The 27477-nt window shown below is 52.8% G+C and overlaps 1 protein-coding gene and 1 long non-coding RNA gene across 2 annotated transcripts in view; both read left to right on the top strand.

Annotated features, from left to right (window-relative positions):
- Positions 1 to 5613: 5613 nt before the first annotated feature.
- LOC121071568 overlaps positions 5614 to 27477 on the top strand; it is a 43092-nt gene continuing 21228 nt past the window's right edge. The window contains exon 1 of the mRNA XM_040559916.1: positions 5614 to 6128. Coding sequence (XP_040415850.1) covers positions 5853 to 6128 — 276 coding nt within the window. The 5' untranslated portion in view covers positions 5614 to 5852. The remainder of the gene's footprint in view (positions 6129 to 27477) is intronic.
- Positions 8615 to 9840, top strand: LOC121071570. The gene is made up of 2 exons (XR_005820697.1): positions 8615 to 8800; positions 9342 to 9840. It is a non-coding gene; the product is annotated as an uncharacterized LOC121071570 (long non-coding RNA).

Below are 27477 nucleotides of genomic sequence, written 5' to 3'. Positions count from 1 at the left end.
GAAAAGCTTGCTTTTACACTTTTGTTGGGGGGGGGATTACAGATGCATTGTAGCTTTTATCCTTCCTAATGTGGTCTCCTTGAGCAGCGAGGACACCTGGGCACAGAGGGGCAGCGGCGCCCGAGGGGCTGGCACCCTGCGGGCTGGGCTGGGCTGCTGGGGCCTGGCCCCTGGCTGTTAGAAACTCTGGGAAGGGGATTTTAGGGTGTGCCTTGCCGTTCTCCACCTGTCCCTGTAGCCGGAGGCGTAGTGCCCCTGCTGGATCAGTATCCAGCAAAGGAGACCACAAAGCTGCCTGTTCCTGCCTCCTTCGGCAGAAGGGCGTGCCCCAGAAGGCTCCTGTGCCAACTCCAGGACCCAGCATCAGAGGGACTGTGCAGGAGCGTCTGCGTGGGCTCAGCGGGGCTGCAGGTCAGTAACTTCAGTTTGCGCTGGACAGCTCCTCGTGTGTGTTCTAGTGGCCATCTCCCGTCAGGAGGTGGTTCACAGAGTCCCGCCAAGCACCCCTCTCCGTTAGAAATGTAAGATTGGGTGGCTGAAGTTAAATTACGTCCTTGCTGGCTCTACCTAAATACAGCGGGGGTCTCGGGGCCGGCTTGCAACGGGGCGAAGGTGCACGGCAGCTGGTGACCCAGCAGGGTCAACGAGGGGGGACAAGGAGAACGGAAAGTCCTGCATTTCCAGGGCTTAGTTCCTCAGAAGAGGCGGAACAGGATTTAACCAGGCTGGGAACGGTGCCCGTTGGTTCTGCATGGGAAAGAAAAGATGTGGTTGTTTTTCTTTTTTTTTTCCTCACACAGGCACACAGCAGGCTGTGTTCTAAGGCTGTGCTCATAGAAATTCAAGTCCTGTGCATTCTGAAGTAGAAAAATGATATTGCTCTGCTGAAGGACGGTGATGTTACTTGAGAGTTGGAGTTAAGTGCATGCTTGAGTGCTCTATTTAATTGGAGATGAAATTCAAATACCAATAGCTTTGAGCTGCAAATTTCGTTACATATTTTAGTCCTAAAACCTCCAGGCTCCAGAGCAGTTGTTGAGCCCATTATGAACGTCGGGATGCACCAGGTATTTAATTCTGATGTGGACCTGGGTTTGCATTGCCGAATTCCCCCACACTTGTTGAACAACAGAGTGAAGAGCCCCAGTTCTGCACCATTAACTGGTACACTTTAAAGATCCTGGTATGTAAACTGAACCCAGCGGCCTGTGCCTATCGGCTGCATTGCAGGAAGCAAGGGGACAGGGAGAGAAGGTCTGGAAGCCTTATTTAATTTCCCTCCCCGTCTCCGGAGGGCTGCACTGTGCCGGCCCTCCAGTCAGCAGGGCAGCGGCTGCCCGCGAGCGGCGCGGTGAGGCACCAGGCTGGGCTGCCTGCTGGCATCACCACGGGCAGAGCGGGGGCATCCCGTGGCCGCGGCCAGCCTGGGGACGAGAGGGGCCGGGAGTCTGCTGGTACAGACGGATGTGGGGGTCACGGGGTGCTGGAAGCCCTGACCCAGCAGCTCCGCGTGCCCTCGGCTGGAGGCAGGCACAGGGCGGCCCCGAGAGCCTGGCGGCCCTGCCCCGGGAGGGCTGCAGGTGGCAGGAGGGATGTTCAGCTCCTCTGTCCCCAGCTCTGTCAGGGAAAGCAGAAAATGAGAAGGAAATGGGGCAGAGCTGGGAAATTGCCCCCCTGCCTTGGCAAGGGGCTTGCGCTGCTCAAGGGCCACGCTGGCTTCAGGGACAGGAGGGCTGCCTGGTTCCCGCCGGGGGTGGGAGATCACAAAGCGCTGTGAACTTGCCTTGATTCGCCTGCTGCTGGCAGCCGTGGCCAAAGCTGCTCCGGTGGTGCACGTCCCTGCACGTCTGATTTAATTCATTGTGTTTGGAAAGACCAGAGGAAACAAGTGCGCTTCCCCCAAGGAATGGGCTTTTAAATGCTGCTTTGAGGAGAAAAAAAAAGAAAAGGCATCTTTTTTGTATGTTTGTTTTCAATCACGAGCCCTTTGCAGCTGCTGCTGCGTGGCCCCAGGGCAAGGCAGAGGTACGATTTCCATGGCTCCCACTTCTCTGTGCTGTCCAACCCCCCACCTGCTATTTGTGACCCCTTTGACATAAGCGTTTTGAGAAACCCCAAACACAAACGACCCGCAGGCAGAGTGCATGGGAAGACGTCTCTGCTGCAGGGCTGAAGGCGCCGTCCCCAGCCAAAGCTGCTGTTGGAGTCCGTCCACGCTCACAGGCCCGTTGGCACCAGCAGTGTGCCCTTCAGCATCATTTCATCTCTGCTGGTCCAAGGCACAGAGGCTGCGAACAAGAATCTCCTAAATATGTCATCCCTGCTTTTAATTCATTCCCATGGGATACTGTAAATCCAAGTTAATACCTGGAGATATGCAGGCGCATACACAATGTATGTGTCAAGCTCTCTCTGCTGTACTGTTTATTTTAAATCCTGAATTGTCCTAAATGAAAAAGCACTTTACTTACTCGTGCAGATTAATTTAGAGAGCTGGAGATGATAATATTTTATAAATTTAGCATGAATTTCCCAAAGGGTTTGCAGTTATTCAAATTAAACTAATTCCATTCAGGAATAGTACCCAACTAGGAAACTTTTTTTTTTTTTTTTTCCCTTCAAAGTGCCAGTCGAGCTCAGCAAGAAAGAGGTAACATGATGAAGGAAAGGAAATGGTGGCGAAATCCCAGTGGAGGGGAGGCTCCATACATCGATGGCACCCGGCTGGCGGGGAGAAGCCTGGGTCCTGCTCCCCAGCCACGTGAGAAGGGGGCGAGGCGGCGGGATGCATCCGTCTCTGGTTTTCAGACCCTGCCAGGTTTGTGCCGAAGGAAACCCCCTTATTTCAGCTCTTCCTGAAAGCTGAGCTGAGTGCACCCAGAAGCAAGGCCCCGGGTTTGCCATGAACTCCGCTGGTTTGGTTCGCTCACCCCAGCGGGCGGCGGGGAGGGCGAGGCAGGGCTGGCGCTGTGCTGCGGGAACACGCTGCGCATGGACGTGGTTGGGATTTGCTGGATTTACAGGGAGGTCACGCAGGCACTGGAGCAAACGCCGGCCTTGACGCCTCTCCAGGGGCAGCAGCAGCGGTGTCTGTGCCAGTGCTGCGCCTTTAGGGTGCGCTTTCTGCTCACGAGGCTCCATAGGGCACCTCTGGGCGAGTGCCAGGCTGCTGGCAGTGCTGCTCCCATCAGCAGGAGCTGCACACCTCCGCGAGAGCATGGGGAGGATGGAGAAAGAGGAGAAGAGAGTGAGTATTTGCAAGAGGCCTTTAATTACCGTGAATCACTGCAGCATTTCAACCACTTGTCCCGCCTTTGATAAGACGAATAATGTGCCGCGGTCAGATATTAGCATTCGAGCCGGGTAGCGGGATGGCAGGGCTCCGGCAGCGGGAACGAAGCAGCAGGCAGCGCGTCCGGGCAGCTCCAGAGCACAGCCCTGGCTGGTGGCAGGTCGGGAGGTGGCAGGGAGAGGGGCAATTCCCAGGTGCCCGCACCGACTGCCCTGCGCTCCCAGCAAAGCTGCGCTGCCTCCGTCCTGTGCGTGGGGCGAGGATGAGGAGCTGGGCTGGGACGGATCAGACCCTGCCCCACACCTCTTGCCTGCCCCACACCTCCTTTCTGCCCCACATTGCTGCCCTGGCTGCCCCCCAGGCTCTGGCCGCTGCTGCCCCGTCCCCCCTGCTCCCAGCCCTGTCGGGGCGACATTGAGATCTCTTGGTTGGGCTGGATTTGTCTCCAACAAATTTGTCTCCAATGTTTCCATTCCTCTGGATTCCTTCTCTTGGCCCAGCTGGGGAGCTAATTGCTGTAACGCGATGTGAGGCCCGAAGTCGGTGCCGTCACTGCTGCCTGTCTCTGCTCCCGGGTACGACAGCATAGGACAGGGTACGCAGGGACCTCCCCGCAGTGAGAGGAGGCCCATGGCAAAGTGGGAGAAAGAACAGAGCCAGCTGAAAACACATTTATCCCCGTGCCCTCCATCCCACGTCCCACACAGGGCAGTGTGCGGGCACGGCTGGGCGCAGAGCATCCACCAGGAGCTCGGTGCCGGGCCCGCAGCTCCTGCAGGACTGAAGTGACTGAAAAGGGGGTCAGGGGGCCAAGACTTGCCTTATTTTTGGTGGGGGTAGGGGTGAGCTTGGAGAAAGCCGTGCCTGGGCCGTGCTGTGCCACCTGGAACCAAGCGGCAAGGCGGCTCCCCGGCCCCGTGTGAGGTGGGACGTGGGGGCTGCGACAGGACCTGTGGCGGAGGTGGTGGAGGCAGGACAGCCCCAAAGGGGAGGACACCATAGAATCATGGGAACATTCCGGTTGGAAAAGGCCTCTGAGCCCATCCCGTCCAACCTTTAACCCAGCAGTGACAAGTCCACGCTGAACCGTGCCCCTCAGGTTTCCTGAAGGCCTGCAGGGACGGGGGCTCCCCTGCTTCCCTGGGCGGGTTCCTGGCAGAGCACAGCATGTGGGAGGAAAGCCAGGCCCTGTGCCTGGAAATGCAAACGTGCCCAGAGGTTTCAGACCCAGTTTTGTTGCTTGCTGCAATCACTTCAGCCCCGTAGGGCTTGCTCTGGATTGCTCGTGGCACTGCGTGCTCGCCAAGCTGGCGTCCCAGGCGATGGAGGGTGGATCACAGAGGATGGCTGGGGCAGCCAGAGGCAGCACTTCTGGAGGCAGAGACTGGGGTTAATGGGAAGTAATTCCTGGGACAGGCTTAAACGGGCTGGTGACTTTTCGTTCTTTTGAGTTTTTTGCTTTCTTAACAGTATTTTTGTAAGATTACATCTGCTTGCTGCTGTTTCCCCCACTGACAGATCCTCAGCCTCAGTAATGTGATTTCCACCGCAGGCAGGTGAAGGATCCCAAGGCCTGTGTGGCAGTGCCCAGTGCCCCGTTCCCGCAGACATACCTGCCCTCTCTGGTTGCGCTGGCCCATGGTGGTGTTTCTCCAAGTGCCTCTGGATCCTCTGTAGTCGAGCACAGAGCTGCAGGGGTTAAACCAGTCAGCAGCAGGTTTCCCACCCAAATTGCGGCCGCTGATTTCATTGCTGGGATTTTTACTGACCAAAAGCTGTTTTCCACGGCCACACAAGCACTCTGGATGTGCAGCTGAGCAGCGAGCGGGGACACCTGCGGATGCTCCCTTCCTGTTCGCACCATTTCCATGGGGCTTGGTGCCCCAGGCACCCCACGGAGCCACCCAGCCCCTGCCAGGGGCACGCTCACGGCTGGCACCGGGACAGCACAGAGCTGGAGTCACCAGGAATATCTGAGGATGAAGAAGTCTGGCTAGTGCTGTGCTAATGAAAAGCTGTCAGGATGCTATGGAGTCAAAAAGCCCACAGTTCCCCCGAGAGGTACCAGGGTATCTGGTTTTCTGTCTCTTTCTTCCTCCTGATGGCTTCTTTCTTCCTAGGGACATCCCATGTTATCTGCATTCAGATTACTGCGGGATACAAAAAGATCTCGTTGGCTTAATTTCAAGTGACAGACCTTATCACATGGTGTCATCCTGCATTTCCAAGAGGAAAAAGAGAAATAGAGTGAGAAAATGAAAAAAGAATTATATACACACTTTTGTGCTCCCCGGAGTTGCTGGAGCTGGGACGTGGGGTGATGTGTGAGACATGGGGTGATGTGTGAGACGTGCGGCAGGCACCGGGCTCAGCGCCTGCCTCCGGCCCCGTGCCGAATTCAGACCGGGAGAGCCCAGGAGGGGTCTGGTGGTGCTGGGGTGGGGGAAGAGCAAAACTCCTCTCCCCTGTGCTGGTCCCCAGGGATGCCGTGGGGGGACAAGGCCGGCGTCCCCCTGCTCTGGAGCCTGCTGCCCTCCTGGACCCAGCAGCGGGGCTCAGCATGGCACTGCAGCAGCTTTGGGACCGGGTCACTGCCCCGGGGCATGCATGTGGTATGGGATGCAGGGGAGAGGACTTTGGGATCGTGCAGGATTTGTTGTGGGGAAACGAGGGTTGGGAAAGGGGCGGTGAGGTGGGGAGGAACAAGTGTAGGAGCGGGGCTGTGGGTGCGAGCAGCGATCCAGCCCGAGCAGCAGCGAGGAGGTGCAGAGATGGGGGTGTCCGTGCCTGTGCTTGCGTCTACGTGCACACGTATTTTGAAGGTGCTTCTGCAGAGGTAAGACAATTCAATGACTTTTCCAAAGTCACCTCAGTGAGCAAGTTTGGAATTAGAACACAGCTTTCTGCTCAGAGGACAAAGGCAGCGCGTGGTGGTGTCCTCCGGCAGCCCCGCTGTGCCTCGGGTGCCAGGGGATATCGACTTTGAAGACGCGAGATGCCAGAAAATAGTTTTATTGATAATCCCAACTCCGTCAGCACAGCGGAACATTTCCCCCAGCAAATTGCTTCTGTGCTTACTTTTGATGTGAATCTGATGATAGAAAACATGTTATTCTGCAGACAGAAAGGTAAAAAAATAATCTAACTTGGAGAATATGTTTTTTATTTGCTTAAAGAGATAGAGCCTCACTCAGCAGAGAACTGAACTACGGGTGAAAACATTAGACGGCGAAGAAGGTCACACAGCAAACAGGAGCCTTCCCCCCCTCCTGCAAGAGTCCAAAAGCTCAGAAGAGAGCTGCCCATGTGGGGCGGCCCTGTGCTGCTGCCAGCCCCCTCTCCCTGCAGGCCATGACATTCGGGTCCTGCTGCCGTGGCGGTGGAAGCCCCAGCAGCAGCCCCTGGCTGCGTGAGGAGCACCCGAAGAGACCTGTGAGGCTTTGGGGTGCTTTCTGACACCCCCCGGGAGAACACAGGGCATTACACTAGAGAAGTGTGCTGTGCTGGAATCACGCTGGGATTTTCCTTCTGGGTATGGAGGAGTCTGTACGCGGTGTTTCCATGTGGGAGAAAGCAAGAAAGCCCAGACGGATCCCTCCAGCTCTTCTGCCATTACTTCTCTGCTGTTTTCAAAGGGTGCATCGGTGCAGAAGTGGATGGGGTGGTGGTGGCACCGATGGCTCCCACAGGGAGCTGTCTGCACAGTGCCACGGGAGCGGACACCACGTCCCGCTGGTGGGCAGGCAGCGGGCGGCTTCCCCACAGCCCCACAGGGCTGTTCGCTCGCTGATGGGGTTGTCACGGCTTTAATGCAATTCGGACAAAAGGATTTTAAGCTCTGAAGGGATCTTACATGTATCCCTGTGACATTTGACATGCTAATCTTATGGAAATAGATTAATTACAAATGCTATTTCTGTAGGCTTAACTTGCTATCATAAGGTCATTGCTAAAGGATAAAAGCTGCTGAGATTGTGCTGAATAATAATGCAAGCCACAGGATTCCTCTGCGCGATCGAGCGGCGAATTACAGGTCGCGCCGGAGGGACAGGGCAGGCTTCAGGGGGGGAGCTGCAGCTGTCCCAGGCCCCAGCGCGTCAAACAATTTCTAGCGGCTGGGAAGAAGCAGCCAGCCGGTGTGCGGGGCTCGTCCTGCCCACAACACAGCAGCATGGGGAGCAGCATGGGGTGCCGACCTCGCGCCAGGTCAGATGCTGGCCCCAGGAGCCTGGTGCTGGGTCCGTGGGGGTGTCCCCAGCTGCCAGGGCAGGAGGCGGGCACGAGGACGGAGCAGACTTCAACTGAAGTCAAGGGCGTGGGCGTCCAGTACCTGCAAGTTCCCCTTTGCCGCTTCCTCCCTCCCTCTCTGATTCTGGGTTTAATCCTGGGGAGGAGATGCTGGCAGATGGGTACTAGCACTGGCTCCTCAGCCCAGCAGGCGATGGATTTGCTTGTCGTCGCCTCCATCTCAGCAGCACGTCGCCTTGGGAATCGCCACGTGCGGGAGGCTGTGGGGCATGCGAAGACGGAGCGGGTACAGCAGGGAGCAGGCGGCGGGATGTGGCACTGCTGTGGTGAGGCTGGTGCCGTCCTCCTGTGCCGGGGGACCCCCGGCAGCCCCCAGCCCAGGCACTGGTGGGCGGCCTCGGCATCACCCCGGCGCCCGGTGTGCGGGGGCTGCCGGCCGCACGGCCCCGCTGCCAGGCCCAGCGCCGCGCTGTGCGCTCGGGGCCCGATTCAGCAGGGGACGGGGCACCCGCCACGGGGAGATGGAAGCAAAACGCCGTGCCTGAGAGCTGCCACGTCACGAGGCCTCGCTGGCTCGGTGCTGGTGCTATCCAGGCAGAGAAAGGCTGATGCTCTCTCGGGAAATCCGGCTCCGAACCGCTCTCGGCCACCGGCGCTGCACAGCGCGCTCAGGGCGCGGAGGGGCCGTAAGGGGACGAGCTCCTGAACCCCCGCTCGGGCTGTGGCCGGCGGCGGTGGCAGAGCCCTCTGTGCTGCCGGCCGAACAGCCAGGAGGGGCGAGCGCGGGGGGGCTCCCCACGGCCTCCCACCGCCCCGCCAGGGCCCCGAGGGGGGCTTTGTGCTGGGACGGGGCCCCGAGGGGGGCCTTGTGCCCGGGCCGCCCCGGAGCCCGCAGGCCGCTGGAGGCGGCCGGGGAGGCCGGCGGGTGGCAGCAGAGCTCCGCAGCGACGCCGCCGCCGCGGTTGAGCCGGGCGGGGGGCTCCCAGCGGCCGGGCAGGGACGGGGCGCCTCCGCTGCGCCCGGCCGGCAGCGCCCCTTGGCCGGCGGAGCAGGGCCGAGGGGCGCCCGCGGGGGTCCCCGGGGGCCGCACCGCAAACCCCGGCCCCTGCGCCCAGCGGGCAGGCGGCCGGGCCGGCCCCGCATCTGAGCACCGCAAGTGCTTCCACAGCAGGCGGGGCCGTGAGACGAGGAGATTTTCTACGGCGCGTGGCTCCGTGTCTCTGTAAACAGCAGCGGGTAGAAGGCTCTCAGCCGGTTGGGGTGATGGCACTCGCAGGAAGCTACAGGGCGCGGGGCCGGCTGCGGCCTGCCTGGGGATTGCGATGGTGCCCACACGCAGACGGAAAGCTCCGGCTAATTGAGCGGGCTGCGTTTCAGCTGGCGACAGCCCGGTGGCACGTGGCTGCTGTGCCCGGCGTCCAGAAACCCGGAGAAAACCGGGAGCCGAGCGGGGTTTGGGCACGGGCCCTGCCCTTCCCTCGGCCCCGCCGGGGCGCTGCAGGAACCGGGCTGTGGCCCCAGCCCCAGCGCTCGGTGCTGCTGGCGCCAGGAGCGAGAGCACCGGTTTCGGTGTGAAAACCAACACCATTACCAAGGCGCGCTTGTTTGCGTAGCTAAAAAGCTAAAGTAATGGAGGAGGACCTCATTTGGCAGGAAGGATGCTATTAATTTCAAAGAAGGTTGTAACAAGAGTAGGAAAAATAACCGTTTTCAGCAGTAATAATTACAGATGCTGGATTTTTCTCCATCTGAAGATTTTAATGACTTCTAAAACACAATTGATTTTTTTTTTTTTTTCCAGAAATCTGAAGCCTGGAAAGGTCTTTTTCCCCAGTCTTCTGTTTCCTTAGAAAAAACCTGTAGGACACAAAGTGAGATGTTTGTGGGGGACACACCGTGCCTGGAGACCCAGCTGTGTGTGGCCAGGATGGGTGACTCTGGCTCGCACGTGCCTTTGTTTCAGGGACCAGCACTACACGGATAATGTCACCTATTTGGGCATGGGACGTGCACGGAGCTGCCAGGGGACGTGCCCACCGCTGGGCAGAGCTGTGGCACGCAGCGCTGCTGGGTGCCGCAGTACAGCACCAAACGTCTTGCTGGGGAGGGCTTTGGCCAGGTTCCGCCTGAGTTAAACCTGCCCTTGCCCATCCGAGGCCGGCCGCGCTCTCCCACTGCCCTGACGCCCCGGGCTGCGGTACAGCGATGGGCACCGGCGAGTTATGGTGCATTGGACCAAATTTTATGATGTTTGCAAGTCAAAAAAAACGAGGCCACGCATCCTCCCAGAAGCGCTGAAAGCATGACTCATGGTCCTCCGCAGCGCTCGGTCGTTAGCAATTTAAAAGCAGATGATTAATCAGGAATGTTTTCCATGTCCATGCTCTCAGGAGCCACCCCCCGGCGGGAAGGCTGTGCCCCGCTGGGCAGCCCAGGCGTGACGTGGGCAGGTGTGGGGACGTGCTGGGGTGTCCCCGGGGCTCCCCACTCCCCCATCGCTCCCCATCTGTGGGGCGCCCGGGGAGCTGGGGCTGGGGGCTGCGGTGGCTGCAGGGTGCGTGGGGAGGTGTGAGGGGCAGGAGCTGGGAAGTGAGCGCCGAGATGCCCGGAGATGCCCGGAGCCGGGAAGTGATGGGCCCTAACCACCGGGAGCATCCCGTGCACAGGGGAAATCTCATTGTTTATCCCTGGGAAGCTGAGGTTTTGTTCAAGGAAAAGCACGTAGTGCGTGATGAGCTCAGTATTTCCAGTTGCCTGCTAATGAAGGACTGATTGATAGCAGAAAACCGCGAGGCAGAGGCATTGCTATCGGTGTGACATTTCAGCCCTATTAGCCGGATAAAAAATGAGACGCACGGTGCAGCCGAATGCGTCTGTGCCAGAAGCTCGGGGCATAACTTCACCTGGGAGCGGGGGTAAGCAGTGGGTGGCGGGGAGGACGCGGGGAGGAGGGGGTCGGGCTGTCCCGGATGCCGATGTCTGCTGTGCTCGTGTCTTCAGGCGGCAAGATATTTCCCACCTCACTTGTGCTCAGGATGGACTTCGTAAAAGCAGGGCTAATGATGATCAGCCAGGACAAGTGCTTCAAAAGCAGCTACTGCAGAGGGCCCACGAGCTGTGCCAGCCCTTCCGACTGTCTGCCTCCCTCGCTGGGGAGGGTTCTTTCCTGCTTTTCCTCTCCAGGGGCGTCAGTCGCTGCAGGCACCATGCGTCAGGGCTGGGGCACCAGCCTTGCTGGAAGCCCCCGAGCCACGGGCTGGCAGGGCACAGGTAGCTCTGACTCGGTCTGGAATTAGGATTTGATCACAAACAAATCGGTTCCTTCATTGCTTTTCCACGGGAGCCAGGTTTACAAGATCGTGTATATTAATAAACTCAGATCTCTCTAAAACATAATTACAAAACCTCGCTTCTGATTCGTTTTGTGCAATGTAATTTGACATTCTCAGAGCAGAAGCATCATTAAGAATAGCGCATTTCAGGAACAAGGTTTGGGTGAAAAACTTCCAATGTCCTCCGACAGCTGACAGCTTCTCCACCAGGCCACACACCGGTGCCGCCCAAATTCAGAGTGGTGAGGGCAGCCTTCTGCCCCAGCGAGGTGTATGATCATATTTCGAGTCACAAAGCCTGCAAGGCTCAGCCAGCTCCAAGGCACATTTATTTCTGGGTGTCCAGACTTTCCTCCATCCCTCCAGCCTGTCGAAATGGCTCAGTAAAATGTCCCGAGGTTGTGCCAGAAAACTGGCACTTTCTCCCCAAAAGCTCCCACCCGGCCCCAGGCTTTGCCATGCTTGTGCAAAGAGGAGCGTTGCTCACATGAAGATGCTCTTGTGACTTACCTAAATCATCAGAGAGATTTGTTTCCTCAACTGAGAAACAAATAGCTCACAGGGGATCAAACTGAAGAGAGAGTTTTTTTTTCTAATTTCCTGCATATTTCCTACAGAAAAGACAGAAACAGTGACACTGATTACTTGTTACATCATTAATATTTAACAGCTTGCCATAATAAAATATTTAAACTCAAATATATTGATTTTAGCACTTTAATACAGTTGCAGCACAAACAGGATTAGCAAGGTCTCATATGCAGCACTTTTTAATTAAATCCATAAAGCACACTTTTTTAATAAACTTGCACGCAAAGCTTAATTTCAAGCAAATGCCTGCAGGCAGGCAGGAGGGAGGCTGTGCAGGACCGTGGGTGCGGAATGACCCTGGTGTGTCCCAGGGTCTTGCTTTCCTGTTCGCACTCCTTTTCTCCCATCCATCTCCTGCTCTGCTCCTGTTTTTAAAATATTTAAGGAGCGCTTGTTTGCGGTGTCAGTCCCTCTCTCTGGAGGCTCCTCAGGTAACCGGTTTGATTGGCACAGGATTTGAAGCCGGTTACAGGTTTTTGAGGGTTTCATGGGAAATGCTTGTGGGAAGGGAAGGTGAAAACAGCAGCTGCTGAGTCCCAAGGGCTGAGATGAGAAATGGGTGATGGTGACACTTGTTGGGGAAACCAACCACAGAAAGTAATTAGATAGTGTTTCTGGAGGAGAGGCCCTGTTGTGGTCTTTGACCGAAAGGCTCGATAGTGACCCTTCTGCTTCAAACTTGTTGAAAGAAGAATTAAATGTTGAAACCAAACCCCAGCAGCTCAGCCCTGGTGTGCTGTGCCCGGTCTGTGGGTGCCCTGCTGCATGCCGGGGTGCCCAGGGGTGGTCACTGGGCAGTCGGCCCGCAGTCTGGGCAACTCGTCTTTTTTTGTGAGCTGTCGGTAAGAGAAGACCAACATATTGTTTCTGTATTGCTGTGCATTCATGTAAGCAACGCACACACATGTTCACGTACACGTGTAGCTGCAGAGTCACGTCATGGCTTAGCAGAAGACGCAGCAGCCCCGCGCCCCGGCCGCTGCCAGGTCACACTGTGGCTGTGCCCACGCGGCGCAGATTGGGGCAGTGCTGCTGGCACCTCGCCTCGGGAACAGCTCGAGCACGCAGAGAGCTGGGGAACCTCACCCAGAGCTTTTCCAGGTTGACTAATGGGAAGAGCAGCGATGCGGCCCAACGTGGGCTGCGCACGGGGCAGGTGATGCTCGCTGCACGTAGCACTGGCTCTGGGTCTGGAGGTGCTCCTGGGAAGAGATGGGAAGTTTGTCTGGCTGCAGGACCGAAGCAGTTTCCCTTCTTGAGCGTGACCTAAAAACCAGCTTGTGCCCTTGGCTGGAGCTCCCAGGATGCTGGGGTTTTATTTTAGCATTTTCTGTTCTAACCATGGGAGGACATCGCTAGCCAGCCCTTCTGAATGCCACTAATCTCTTCCCATATTGCATCTTCATATCATTAGAAAAATTACCTTCTGGCATAACTAAGTGGATTGGCCTCTACATGGAGGCCCCTGCCGAGTCCCTAGGCCATTTGAGATAAGTTAGCACATTTGATTTCTGCTTCATTTTGCAGTGCTTAGCTTTGTGCAACAGCCAGCTGGGAGGAAAATAATAAAGGGAAACAGAGAAAGGAAGCAAAACCTTATTGTCACTGTTCATTGAGTTGCTACGACTTATTTTTACTATCAGAATTATGTTTCTGTTGGTTTCCTTCTCTTCTGTCTCCAGCCAGCCATGTGGGGGCCTGCTCGCACGGATTGCTCATGGTATTTATCACGGTGAATCAGTGACCTGCCCAAACCCTGTCTTCCAAAGGGGCTCAGGTCACACGTGCCGGAGGGACCTGTCCCCATGCATGCAGCTCTGTCCATCCTGCAGGCTCGGTGCTGGCAGAGCCATCCCACTTCCCCGTATCTACCGTGCAAATGAACCTAAAAGCCAAGCCCCTTGAAAGAGTGAGTGTGCCCAGCGTGCATGGGCCTGGGCAGGCAGCCTGGGCGGGCAGGGGGTGGCACTGCCTGAAAAATGCAGATTGGAGCTGTTGATCAGGAAGCTTACTGCAGAAATTGGACCCGCTCTGAACTAGCAATCTGTATTTAGCTGTATTTAGAGAAGTGTGCAAATGGCTTTATTTGGGAATATACAAAGATGTCTGTTAAAAAAAAAAAAAAAAAAAAAAGAAAGAAAGAAAAGAATAGCAACTGTACAACTTCACATTTTTAGTCTTGCTCTTGCCAAGAGCATCTTCTGGTTTAATGTGATCATTTATAATCTGAAGGCAGAAGTCTCATACAATTTGATTTACAAGAAACAAGTCAGAAATAAATTTTATGAAGCTGGAGAGCTGTGAAATGTCAAACGCAAATGAATTGACTGGAATGAAAGGTGGCCTGGGACTTGTGACCAGTACCTGTGTGTCCCTGGGGCTGGTCCCAAAGGCTGCTCAAGGCTGAATCAGTTAGTGGTGCCAAGCCGTGCAGGTACCAGACAGTGCTACTGGCACGTAGTATCTCCTTTGTTATCATCTGCTGAATCAGGACAAGTGAAACGGAGATATATGAACCAGGAGGCACCTTCTCATCTGATACCTGTGGGATTAGTTTAAAGATAATTAAGTGTTTCACATGAAGTGCAGCTTTTGAGATACACAAACCCTCTCCCTATGCAACTGAGAAAAGCAAACTGCAACCTATTTACCACAAGTCAGCTTTAAATTAAGTGCGGGGAAGAGCACAAGGAGGGTTCGATGAATGTTTCCCTTTCATATTCTAAGCTTTTATTTCTGCAGGTCCTTTCAGTATCAAATTCTGATGAAGTACAGGGCCATCTTCTGCATATGTCTTTAGGCAAGTTATGCTCACCATGGCCATGCTCCACGGAGGGTCTGAGGAAATATGCAAAATAAATGTTATGAAAGGAACATGATTAAATTTTCTGACAGTGGTTGCCATGATGTTCAGAAGTGCATGAAATGAATGAGAATTGTTCATTGTTTTGTTATCTATGCCAGGTTGCCAAGGAGGAAGAAAAAAAAAAAAAGATTTCCTGAAAATTAAAATAATTTTTCAATAGGTTAGATAAATATCAGTACTCTTGAAGAGGTGTTTGAGCAGGCAGGAGCAATATATCAATTATAACACCGGAAAGCTTACCGGCACGGGGCGCTGGGCCGGGCCGATCTCTGTCAGCCTTTGTGGCAGCTCCCTGCCCTTCGGCCATGGGTCTGCCCGGGCGCCTCGCCGCGGTTCTGGGGTGTTTCCCTCCCATGAAGAGCCGGCCAAACCCCAAGTGCGTTAAAACTGAAAGTGAGTTTTGAATGCGGCCCAATATTTTGCATGCAATACTGTATCGTTTGCAATTTGCCTGAAAGCAGAGAAGTAGCTCCTGACTGCACTGGAAGTAAGGAGATGGTAACGCCGGGATCCGTCCTTTATTCTGGGAGATGGACGCTGAGCTAGCTGGGCTAGCTGTCTTCATGCGTCAAATGGGAGGCCCGAAATGTCCCGAGTGCTGTGCTGGGTGCGTGTGTGGGACCAGCACGAGGGGCACCGGCTGTGGGCACGTCCAGGAGGGGACCGGCCCTGTCTGTGGGGCGCTGCGGGAGGGCCGGGGCAGGCAGCGGCCAGCCAGGCCCCGGGCCCTGTGGGCTGCTGGCCCTGCCTGCAGGTATCTGGTGGCCTCCTCGTTTCTCATCACTGAACAGAACCCGGCAATGGGCAGTGAGTGCCTTTTCCACGTGCAAGTTTTACTGGTCACTGAACGCTTGCTTGCTAGGATGTGGATAAACCTCACCCGGCCCCTCTCTGACTCGGTTAGGGTGATTCCCACAAGCCCAGCAAGAGAACCAAACCCCAGCAGGCCTGGCATGGAGCAAAGAGGCTTTACACTGACCTGCTACAGCTCATAGACTCTTCTCAAAACAGTTCTTGAAACTGAGACGCGTCTCCATTGTGTGTGCTCCCTGGGGCAGCCTGAGGAGAAGGCCCCGCTGCTGCTGGGAGCAGTTTGTTTTGCACAGGGGCCCTGATGTGTCTGTACGACCTCCTGCTGTGCTGCAGGCTGTTGTTAATGGGCATGTTTGTTCGTTATGACTATGACAGTGCTCAACATTTTTTAACGACTCCTATAAAACATTTAAGGAAAATGGAGAAAGGGAAAGTATATTGGACTCAGATGCAAATATCAAGCCTTGAAGATTTCCAATATTGTTTTCCCTTCTGAAGGGAAATTGTGGTGAAGCTTCCTCTCTTGTTCACTGTGGTTTGCAAGTAGTCTGAATCTGCTCCTTTCTCCTCTGTTTCTTGGTGCACAGATTCATCTCACAGCCACAATTCAAGGCCATTTACCTTTTCTTTGCCCTCTGCTTCACAGTGTGAGTGTCTCCAGCAGCCCCAGGCCAGGTGGGACTCACTGCTAATAAATCTTTAATTCCCACTCCCCTGTGACCTAGGGATCTGCTTTCCTCCGCTTTCGCTAGGATGCTACTCCATCTGTGCAGATTTGCAGTGAGCTCTTGTTCTCATTTGTAGCTTGCCAATAGCAAGGGGATTTGTGTAAATAGGTCATATATCACAAATAGATCTGTGCTGGGAAGCAGAAGCTTTTAAGGTTATGGAAATTTTTGCTGATGCCTCTCCATGTAATTGTTTGTGGTGGTTTCCTTTGCGCTGCAGCAGGAGAGGGAGGTGAGCAGGACGGCTGAGGTCCAGGGAAATCACCAGGCAGGTTGTCCACCAGCAGCTTTGTGTGTCTGGGTTTTGGGAGCTTTGCTGCTCTGGGGTTGTCACTGTGGGCATCCCCTCTGCTCAGGTGTCCCACATGCCGCATGGTCACACTGGTCCTGCCCCGAGCCCGCACACACCTTCTCTGTCCGTCCGCATCCGTGGAGCATCCCCAGCCTCACTCCCCCTGCCTCTGGGGCAGAGCACCCGGTGCTGGGTGTGACAGATCCACAGCTGGGCTCCCACAGCACCGGCAAGCCAGGTACCCACCTCGTGTGAACCTGCAGAAGAGGTGTCTGGGGACGCGCTGGGTGCTGTTGTCTCCAACACTGCACGTCTGTGGGCTCAGTTCACAGCTGGCACGTCTGTGGAGTGCACCGAGCAGCAGCGCCCGAGACCTCTCCAGGATTTCGCAAGCAGGGGCTCGCTGAGCACCACGGGATCCCCAGGACCTGCAGACGGGTGCCCGCATTGTAGCTGCAGGAAGGGAGAGGTCGTGTTCAGAAAATAGCCAGAACTTATTTCAGGCGGACAAATCCCTCACCTTTCAAGAGATGAATGGTTTGTTTTCACTGGAGTGATGTTGTTTTTAAAGTGGAGTATCCAGGTAACAAGTTCTGAAAAGCTTGAGCTAGTTAGAATCATAGAATCGTAGAATCATAGAATATCCTGAGTTGGAAGGGACCCATAAGGATCATCAAGTCCAACTCCTGGCACCGCACAGGTCTGCCCAAAAGTTTAGACCATGTGAATAAGTGCACAGTCCAATCTCTTCTTAAATTCAGACAGGCTTGGTGCAGTGACTACTTCACTGGGGAGCCTGTTCCAGTGTGCGACCAACCTCTCGGTGAAGAACCTCTTCCTGATGTCCAGCCTAAACTTCCCCTGCCTCAGCTTCACACCGTTCCCATGGGTCCTGTCACTGGTGATAACATAGAATAGGTCATCTGCCTCTCCACTCCCTCTCGCGAGGAAGTTGTAGACTGCGATGAGGTCCCCCCTCAGCCTCCTCTTCTCCAGGCCGAACAGGCCCAGTGACGTCAGCCACTCCTCATAGGTCTTACCCTCTAGGCCCTTCACCATCTTCGTCGCCCTCCTCTGGACACTCTCCAACAGTTTAATGTCCTTTTCGTACTGTGGTGCCCAGAACTGCACACAGTACTCAAGGTGAGGCCACACCAGCGCAGGGTAGAGCGGGACAATCACTTCCCTCGACCGACTAGCAATGCCGTGCTTGATGCACCCCAGGATACGGTTGGCCCTCCTGGCTGCCAGGGCACACTGCTGGTTCATATTCAACTTGCTGTCAACCACAACCCCCAGATCCCTCTCTGCGGGGCTGCTCTCCAGCGTCTCATCGCCCAGTCTGTACGTATAGCCAGGGTTGCCCCGTCCCAGGTGCAGGACCCGGCACTTGCTTTTGTTAAACTTCATGTGGTTGGTGATCGCCCCGCTCTCCAATCTGTCCAGATCTCTCTGCAAGGCCTTTCCACCCTCACCCAAGTCCACAACTCCTCCAAGTTTGGTGTCGTCGGCAAATTTGCTCAGAACACCTTCTAGTCCTACACCCAAATCATTTATAAAAACATTGAAGAGGACTGGCCCTAAAATGGAGCCTTGAGGGACCCCACTAGTGACCATCCGCCAGCCAGCTGTGGCCCCATTTACCACAACCCTTTGAGCCCTGCCCATCAGCCAATTGCTCACCCATCGTATGATGTTTTTGTTTAGCTGTATGCTGGACATTTTGTCCAGTAGGATCCTATGGGAAACCGTGTCAAAAGCTTTGCTGAAGTCCAAAAAGATCACATCAGCTGGTTTCCCTTGATCGACTAGATGGGTGATCTTATCATAAAAGGAAATCAAATTTGTTAGGCAGGACCTACCCCTCATGAACCCATGTTGGCTGGGACCAATGACTGCATTGTCCCCCAGGTGCGCTTCAATAACTTCAAGGATCATCCTCTCCATAATTTTACCAGGCACTGACGTGAGACTGACAGGCCTGTAATTGCTAGGGTCTTCTTTCTTACCCTTCTTGAAAACTGGCACAACATTTGCCAGCTTCCAGTCCAATGGGACCTCACCAGATTCCCAAGATTGTTGAAAAATAATTGAGAGAGGTCCCGCGATGATGTCTGCCAGCTCTTTAAGCACCCTGGGATGAATCCCATCCGGACCCATGGACTTGTATGGATCCAGGTGGAGCAGCAAATCCCGCACACGTTCAGGGTCGGTTGGGAGTTTGTCATTCCCACCGTCATGGTCCTCCAGCTCAGGGTACCCTGGGTCTCGAAGCCCATCATCAGCGTTGAAGACAGAGGCGAAGAAGGCATTAAACGTCTCTGCTTTGCCTATGTCATTGTCTGTGAGGAGACCCTCCCCATCTAGTAGCGGACCTATGTTTTCTTTGGTTCTCCTTTTTCTGTTCACATATCTAAAAAAGCTTTTTTATTGTCTCCCACAGACATGGCCAGCTTCAACTCTAGTTGGGCTTTGGCCACACGAATTTTCTCCCTACAAACACGAACAGCATCCCTATATTCCTTCATCATCGCCTGACCCTCCTTCCAGCAGCCGTACACTTTCTTTTTTCGCCTTAACTCCAGTAGAAGATCCCTGGTCAGCCAGGCCGGCCTTCTGCCCTGCTTGCCTGACTTCCGATATTTTGGAATTGCCTGATCTTGAGCTTTTAGGAGGCAGTGCTTAAAGATGGACCAGCACTGATGGACACCAATGCCTTCAAAAGCAGTTTCCCAGGGGACCTTGCTGACTAATTCCCTGAGCAGCCTGAAGTCTGCTTTCCCCACATCCAGGGATGAAGTTTTGGTGGCTGTTTTCCTTCTGTCACCATGAATTCTAAACTCAACCACTTCATGGTCACTATGACCAAGACGGCCGCCAATTGTCATGTTTCCCACAAGACCCTCTCTGTTCTCCAGCAACAGATCTAGGAGAGCGCCTTTCCTAGTTGGCTCACTTAGCACCTGCACCAAGAAGTTATCATCTAGGTGCTTTATGAACCTCCTGGACTTGCTCGTGTCAGCCGTGTGGTGATCCCAGTTGACGTCTGGCAAGTTAAAATCCCCCATTAGGACGAGGGGAGTCGATCTTGAGGCATCTCTTAGTTCTGCAAAGAACAATTCATCAGCGTTGTCGTCCTGGCCAGGTGGTCTGTAATAGACTCCCACAATGACATCCCCTTTATTTGTTCGTCCCTTAATCCTTACCCAGAGGCTCTCAACTTTGCCATCACCAACTTGAAGTTCCACACAGTCCAGCCCATTCTTCACGTACATCGCCACCCCACCACCTCGCCTACCCCGCCTGTCCCTCCTGAAGAGCCTGTAACCATCTATTGCAACACACCAGCCACAGGACTCATCCCACCAGGTTTCGCTTATGCTGACGATGTCGTAGCTGTGGGACTGGGCCAAGACTTCCAGCTCATCCATTTTATTCCTCATACTGCGTGCATTAGTTCTTGTCTTCCAGTGTGATACTTGAGCATTTGTGAAAAAAGCTTAACTTGCAAAGTTACGCTGACATTGTAATGCTTGCATATCTAATAAACCATGGCTTCTTTAAGTGAAAAGTAGAGATTTTCATGGAATGCTACCCTTTTCATTACTGCATACATCTTAGATTTAATTTGGCATGGGACGCATCAACCTTGGCTTCTGGAGACAAGGTTAGAATCTGCAGAGCATGAAAATGAGTTCCTCTAAACACTTTTTTTTCTTTTTTTTTGTCATTTGCTACTCTACTGGGTGCAGGCTTTGAAAGAACGCGAGTTACATTTTACATAGTCTGGCATGAAATTATTACAGGAGATGCATTTCCTTTTCTTCAACAGAAACTTTTTTTTTTTTTTTTTCCCAAGAAGAAAGAGCAATTGGGGCCATAGAGGAAAGCTGCAGCTAGTGTGCATACATTTTACTGAACATATTTTGAAATATTCTCTTGTTCTGGAGAGCCTACAACAGCCTTCTGCTCCTCTTTGGAAAATTTGATTTCCTTATTGTTGCCAGATTATTGTTAAAAGGAGACGTTAAAAAAATGTCAAGGCTTTTGGGTTAAACTACCTCTTTGGTCGAGTCTGTTTTGGGCATTTTGCTGCTCTCTGTCCTGTTGGGGCTGGGGGGAGCACAGGGTCCTCTGAAAGCCCCTGCGGCAGCACGGGCAGAGGGGAAGGCAGAGATGACAAAAAAAGGAAAACAAATAAAGATGGATATGAAACAAAAGGCTTTGGTCTGTGGAAAGAAAATAAAGCATCAGTGCTGGCACGCTGCTCCCACCCCTCCATCTGGCTCTGGGAGCTGCTGAGCAGTACCATGGGGTGGGAAGGCGCTGCGGCTGCCGCTGCTCCTGCGGAGGTGGCACCGGCTGGCCAGGGCCGGGCTTCTCCTTGCCATGGCCCTAAGCGAGCAGGAGAGAGCTGTGGGGCTGTCGGACCCCGCACGGCCCCGTTCCTGCGTATGGCACCGCGCCTCCGGCCTCCAGCTCCCGGAGTGCCCGGGCTGCCCTCGTGCGCAGCCGCAGCTGCTAACGGCGGGGGGGCAGGCGGGGAAACTTCTGGAAGTGGGGGGGTGGGAAAGCTAGCGTATATTGGTTGCTTTTTTACATGCCGATTTTACTCCTTTAGCTTTTAATGAAGAGAGACTGCTTTGTGCCCATCTCATCATTAAATTCGACTTTGACTGAAATTGCTGGCATCCCCTTCTGGTAGAGAGGGACCACGCTATGAGGCTCCGTTTTCAGACCTCAGAAGCTCGGGGCAGAGGAACTCACACCCGATATGGAACTGATTTCTTCTGAAGACCACCAGCTTTTGCATGCCTTCTCCCTGAGTGTCTTGGGGTGGCTGAAACTGCTCCGGTGCTGCTGGAGGCCTTTATGTTGACTCCAACGGCCCTTTGAATCAGACTGAAAGGATGGATCGTCTCAGTTTTCCAAATGGCAAACCTCAAAACAGAGATAGATTTGCCCTACTCATGGAAAAAATAGGGAGCTGTGTTTTTCAAACCAAACCAGGGAATTTTCTCAATCCCAGAAAAGCATTAAATGCTCTCTTGTGGAAGTAACAGTTCATGTATCGTGGTGCTCAAGCTGCCTGGGAAACCACGTCTCCTTCCCCAGCACTCTCCAAGGTACAGCCATGCGGAGCATGAAGCCAAAACCCTCCTCACCCCTGTCCCCATCCCTGTCCCCCCAGGGCTGCAGGAGACAAGCAGCCGCTCCTGAGGGATGGCTCCCATGCCACCCCAGCATGAGCACACAGCATCATGAAATACAGCATCTCAGCTACATTTTTTCCTCCAAAAAGCCATTTTCTAGGGGTGTGTAGAGGCCATTGCATTTCTAGGGTGAGATCCTGAGCTGCTTCATGGGTTTGGTGACAAAGTGTGTCACCAGGTTGGGCATGGATCACCAGTGATTACAGACACCGCGCTCACACCGCGCTGCTTTACTAGGGCTAATGAACTAAAGTGTTTATTTCATGCTCCATTTCCACAACTAAATGGCTGTAATATATAATGTGATTATTCCAGCCTTTCTTCAGCTGCACTCTTATGGCCGTAAGAAACGTGAAAAGTATCATTATCGGGAGAAAAGTGTTGCTCGTGTATTTTTGTATGCAGATCATTACGTGTTAAATCAGAACATTTACATGCTGTGAAAACAAGTAAACTGAGCTAAAAAATATCTAAAATTACTAATACTTTATACCGACATTTTAGTAATTTGCAGCAATCTTTTGGGCCTATAATTAATGGATGTTCTGCCCGCTCTTGAAAGTCTTAATGCAATTTAGTCCTCATTTTGTCATGTCACACCTTTCAAAGGTTGATATTTTCCTGTATGATTTGTGGCCATGTTGCAGACTCTAAATATTGCTGCTGTAGATGTGTACCTGCCAAATTGCTTGTGTTCACTGTAACAGATTTATTGCAAGACCACCCAGAAAACCAACAGGTTCTACACGAGTGATAGCTGCAGTTTTTCTGCATTATAACTCAAGTTTTGGGGCAAAATTTTGGGATTTCTGTTATTTTCATCCTAGTGTCAAAATGCCAGATCTTTTCTCTCTGAATTTAATTTTTGTTTCAACATTTCTTGCACTTATATTTTAATAATCCTTTCCTGTCACAAAATGATTAGATTTTGCCTAAAAGGGGAATCAGATTACTCGGAAACAAAATTCAAGTTGTTTCACTTGCCCAACGCTGACAACTCTGTTTCCCCCCAAGCAGAGGCTGAGGCTTGTCCACCACCTGGGGGTGCTGCCTGGCGAGAGGGCTTACACAGCCACCCCGTGCCTCATGTGAGCAAGACGAAAACCGACAGATGTAATTATGTCAGGCTTAAAAGCCCCCTACAAAGAAATCTTGCTTAGAGATTGCAAAGCCGGGTGTTGCATGCCAAAGCCCAGACAGGGCTTGAAGAGATGCAACGAAATGCACATTCATCTCCTAGACAATTATCATCATAATAATATTTTGATACAGTGATCAGGAAAATAGTGCAAACTTCATTTTCCACAGAAATGGCTCAGGATGGGTAAAGCTTCCTAAATGCCAGAGCCAAGAGGCTGGTGAGGGGGGTACCAGGTGTCCACCCGTGTCTGTTTGCAAGAACAGGTTAGAAAATATCTGGCAGGGGTGATCTTTCCTCAGTGCCATGGGTTGGATTAAATAATCTCTTGAAAATGTTTTGAAGATTTATATTTCTAGATTCTTAATTGCACAAAATGTCTGCAAGTGAACAAAATTTCATAGAAAATGGTTTTCCACTTCCACCCATCAGCAATCATTACACTCAGAGGAATGTGTTGTCAAATGGCAGATGGCATATTATTCTAGAAATAATTGATCAACATATGCTTACTTTATACATAAAGACTACGTTTGAAATATTTAGGAATTATTTCATGTATGTATAAAGAAATACTATTTTCAAAAGACTCAGCTCCCAGAGGGCACAATTAGCAGATTCAGATATATAGGTGCAAATCAAAGTTTTGTGTCTCCACCTGATTTCCACTCCTTTGAGTTGTGACTGTGTTGTGAAAGAATTTCCGTTTGTACTGAGCAATTATTTTGGGTTAGAAAAAAATTCCTGGTCCTTGTATGTTATTTGTATTCCATCTGCTCCTAAAATTCGGGTACTGTACTGCTGCGGGAGGACTTGAAGCCCAGACAGGGCGGATGGTCAGAAGGTGGTGGACCTAGGCTGTCTAAAACGACGTCGGTGTCCCTGGGGTGGACACACGAGGACGATGCAGGTCAGCACCACGAGGAGAGGCATCAGCTGAGGGGCTGCATCTCCAAATTTCTGCCTACATTTGAATTGCAGCTGTGAATTGTTCCTGACCCTTGTTTGTCAGCTTCTGAAATGGAGAGTACTGAATGTATTTTAAAGAAAATACATCAGGAACACGGAGATCTGAAGAACCTCCCCCAGGGGTATATTTAAGTCCCAGTTTAGGGCTAGGCACGGCTTCCCCCAGCACCGCCCCGTGTGGCCCACAGCAGCGACCCCCGGGGTGGGAGCGGGGACGTGGCCCTGGGCGCGCTGTGCTTGCGGCCGTGCTGACCCCATGGGACCCTGGTGGCTCCGTGCTGAGGGCTGCTTGCTTCTGCTGGTTCAGTGGTAAACATCAGGAGGGTCACAGCCACGGTCGGATTCCTTGCTGTAGCAAGTTTCAGCTCCTTGTCAGAGATGCACACCTAAAAGGTGACGTGTCCTTCTGCCCACCCTGCGGCGAGTGCCGGAGCTGGCAGCCACGTGCTGCCTCTGCCTTCTTTACATCTGAGTATCTGAGGGTTTAGCTTCTGTCACTTACAACATGCATCAGGCAAAAGCCATTTGTCAGCGACAGGAATGCAAACCTTCATAAACAACCCAAACCTCCTGGTTTCATGCGGTGCACCCGCAGGAGCACGCCCTGTGCTATCCAAACCCCAGGGGAGGCAGCGGAGCTGCGTACGTGCACTCGGCTCAAGACATGGCTGGTTTGCAGTAGCTCTGCCTGGCCGTTCTTTGTACAGGTTAAAATATGCCAGTGCCTTGGAAGAGGTCTGTTGGCATGTGTCCTTCTAACACCTCTGCCAAGGAAAGTCTGGATAAATGCAATCCCCCTTGGCCACCAGCTCTTCTGTTCTGGACAGCCCTCTCACATGGCTCCAACACACTTCTTCACTCGATTTCTTTGTTTGGTGGGACCAAGCGTACATCCCCAGCATGACCACAACAACGTCCTTTTTTCTGCTGTAGCCATCAGCTACAGGTTTGCAGCTGGAAGGAGTGAAGTTCTGACTTCTGCTGTGTATCTCTAGCAACACATTGCAATTTTCCTTGGGCCCCACATAATCCCCTACGTGTATCGGCAATACAAATATGCCTGGAGAAAGTGACTTTCTTTGCTCTAGGTTATATAGCCAAATGTTTCCTTCTAATTACAATACATCGTGGAATATATAAACTACATGCTCTATATCAGGTATCATAAAAACCTCCGCGTTTTACAGTTTTCTCTCTGAAGTGCCTTTTCTACCAGGCATTTAAATGGGTACCTCCCCTGCACAGCAGCGATCGTCTTTGCACGCAGGAGACTCCCCCTGCGCAGCAATCTTTTGGGGAGCAGTGTGACTCTAGGCACTGGTTACAAGCACGGTGGAGTTTTCTGCAGGTCCTGCGGGGAGCCTCGTCCTGCTGTAATGCTTTTGGTTATCTCCTGGTTCTCAGGTGGTTTAAATTTAGAGGAAGCTTCCCATTGTGTCTGCCATGATATGGTCAGTTGTGGAAGCGCCTGGTTTCTGGGAAGAAGGCTAGAAGTCCAAGCCCGGCTCAGGCAGAATCTATCTTTGCATACTGAAACAAATCATTGAACTTCGTATTTTTTGCATGTGACATTTTTCACTCAAAAACCTGGCAATTGCTCATGTTGGAAAACTAGGGTTCTCTATAGATTGGAAAGCAAAATTGTTGAATACACTAAAAATCATCGAAGTTCAGGAAAATATGTTATTTTCATTTTTAATGGGTAAGTGCGGTTGACACAGCCTGAATTTCAGAGAGAAGGATAACCATACCAACAGTAGCAATGGTTTCTGTAGGAAGCATGTATGGGAACAACCATACCGCAGATAATATCCTTTGTTGGATATTTTCTAGCAAAAAAATGTATAGGAAAAGACTACAACAGCAACAATGGAATTAAGAGATCTTTCCTCCAGCATTTCTTCACAGCTGCTTGGAGTTTAAGAGTGGTTATATCATGTTTAATATCCGTCGGTGGATCTATTCTTCATGGATTTGTCTAGGCCTTTTGAAATTACCTATAATTTGGTTTCTGCAGTGTTCTGTGGGGGAGTGGATTCCACAACTTAATTATGTACTGTGTGATTAACTCCTCCTTACGCTTTATTTTAGGCTTAATGCCTAATAACTGCACAAGATAACCTACACCCTGTCTAACGAAGAACTGCTCCTACTCTGTGCCTCCCCAGGCCCGGAGCTGTCCCTCTGCTCTGCCATTCCCCATCCCCACAGCGTTTCTTTTCCAGGCTGCAAAGCGTGACTCTGCCCAGAGCCTTGCAGGGGAGCGCTGCCCTCCTTCTGGCCGGCTCTGCCGTGCTTTTCAGTACCCCTGCTCCCGCTGCCTCCCCCCGGGGTGGGAGCACCGGACCCTGCCCGTGTTCTGGCTCCTTCTCCTCCGGAGCTGCCCTCCGAGGAGCACCCACTGCTCCTGGCCCGTGCCCGGGCACCAGCTGAGGGTTCAGGGGCCGGCTCCCGGGGCTCCCCAGCTCCTTCCCAGGCAGGATCGGCTGATGCGGGCTCGGCGTGTTACTGCTGTTTTTCCCATGGGCACTACTTGGGTTTAGCAACACCGGTTTGGCAATGTCAAGCCACTCTGCGCTCTGAAGCACGTTGTTAATGAACTGCAGTTTTGACAGTGATAACCAAGTCGCTTTAGCAAATGCTGCACCTTTGCACTTCTCCCTTCCTGGAGCACTGCAGGCGGTAGCGAAGGGCTTGCCCCCCTACAGGTGACCCCTTCAGGCTGTCCCTGTGTAACGCCCACCTCTCTGCCCCCCGCCTGCTTTCCCCTGGTAGGTGCCCTCCCAGCAGAGCCATTCCTTTTGCCCTACCATAAGCCCATTTCTCCAGAGCCCTCAGTGGAAAACACGTGTAGTGCCCCCGGCGCTACGCTGCACCACCCATCCTCGCGCGCAGGGACATCGGCTTCTTGAAAGGACCCCAACAGACCCTTGAGGCATGACCCGGCTCTAGAAAAGCTGTGCTGACTGCTTTACCATAGCAACACGAACCTACTTATTTTAGTCCTTTTTTAACCATTTATTTCAGTGTTTGTTCACTTTTCCTACCTTCCTTATTTGGCCGGCAGTTCATCCAGCGTCCCCGTATAATTTGTCTTACGTCACCTATTGCAGTAGTGAAATTTTGTAACTCAGTTGAATTCCCTTTTCTAATTATGAACGCCTTTTGAGCATTGGGCTGGTTCCTTTGCAACGTGAGATGTGCAATTGCTCTAACAGAGAACTCGCTCTTATTTAAAGCCCAGCTCAATACCTGTTGGGGGATTTCTAATTGAAGAGCCTCAGGCCTTCACTGAGGTTAGAATTAGGTCAGAAGGTGTTTTCTCAAACTGTTTCAAGGTAAAAGCAGTCAGCTTATTTCTGCCCACTTTTTTCATATGCAAGTGGTACAGCTTCATGAGCATAACGCGCAGCTCGAATGTGGCCTTCTACACTACAGTTGTAATTGGATTTGCAAATCCAATTACAGTGGTTTATGGGAAGCACAACTTGAGCACAGATTTCTCTTTTTCATCATTTTTCCACTTTTCATCCCCCACATCCCAGAGCCTGAGACGGCTGGATGATAGATACAAGCAGAAGGAGTGGGCGTACGGCAACGCGCTGCACCGGGATGTTAACTCTTGCAGGAGCGGGGCGGTTGCTGCACGTAGGCTTCATCAGGCAACCAAAACATTGAAGCCAGAGCAAAAGTGGGGTAGCAAAGCATTTATCAGACTTCTTCCCACGAGGGCAGGTGACACTTTACAAGCACACAGCTTTCTGCAGGCAGACACCCGAGGAGTCTGGCGTGCCTGCGGCACCCTGACCCAGGGACCGCTGCTGTGAACACCACGTGAACACAACACAACTGCCTCTGTGCCCGTGAGCACATCCTGGAGCACAGAAACCTGTCTTCAGGGGTAACTTCCATCCTGGGCTGGCCACAGAAACAGGGGCTGCAGATTTTTCTCATTCCAAGGTGATGGCCCCATCAGCTCCACTGGAGATGACCTT

Source organism: Cygnus olor, chromosome 5 (assembly GCF_009769625.2).
Source record: "Cygnus olor isolate bCygOlo1 chromosome 5, bCygOlo1.pri.v2, whole genome shotgun sequence".
NCBI lineage: Eukaryota > Metazoa > Chordata > Aves > Anseriformes > Anatidae > Cygnus > Cygnus olor.
The sequence above is the reverse complement of the archived record's forward strand: the minus strand, read 5'-3'. Positions and strand labels throughout refer to the sequence as shown.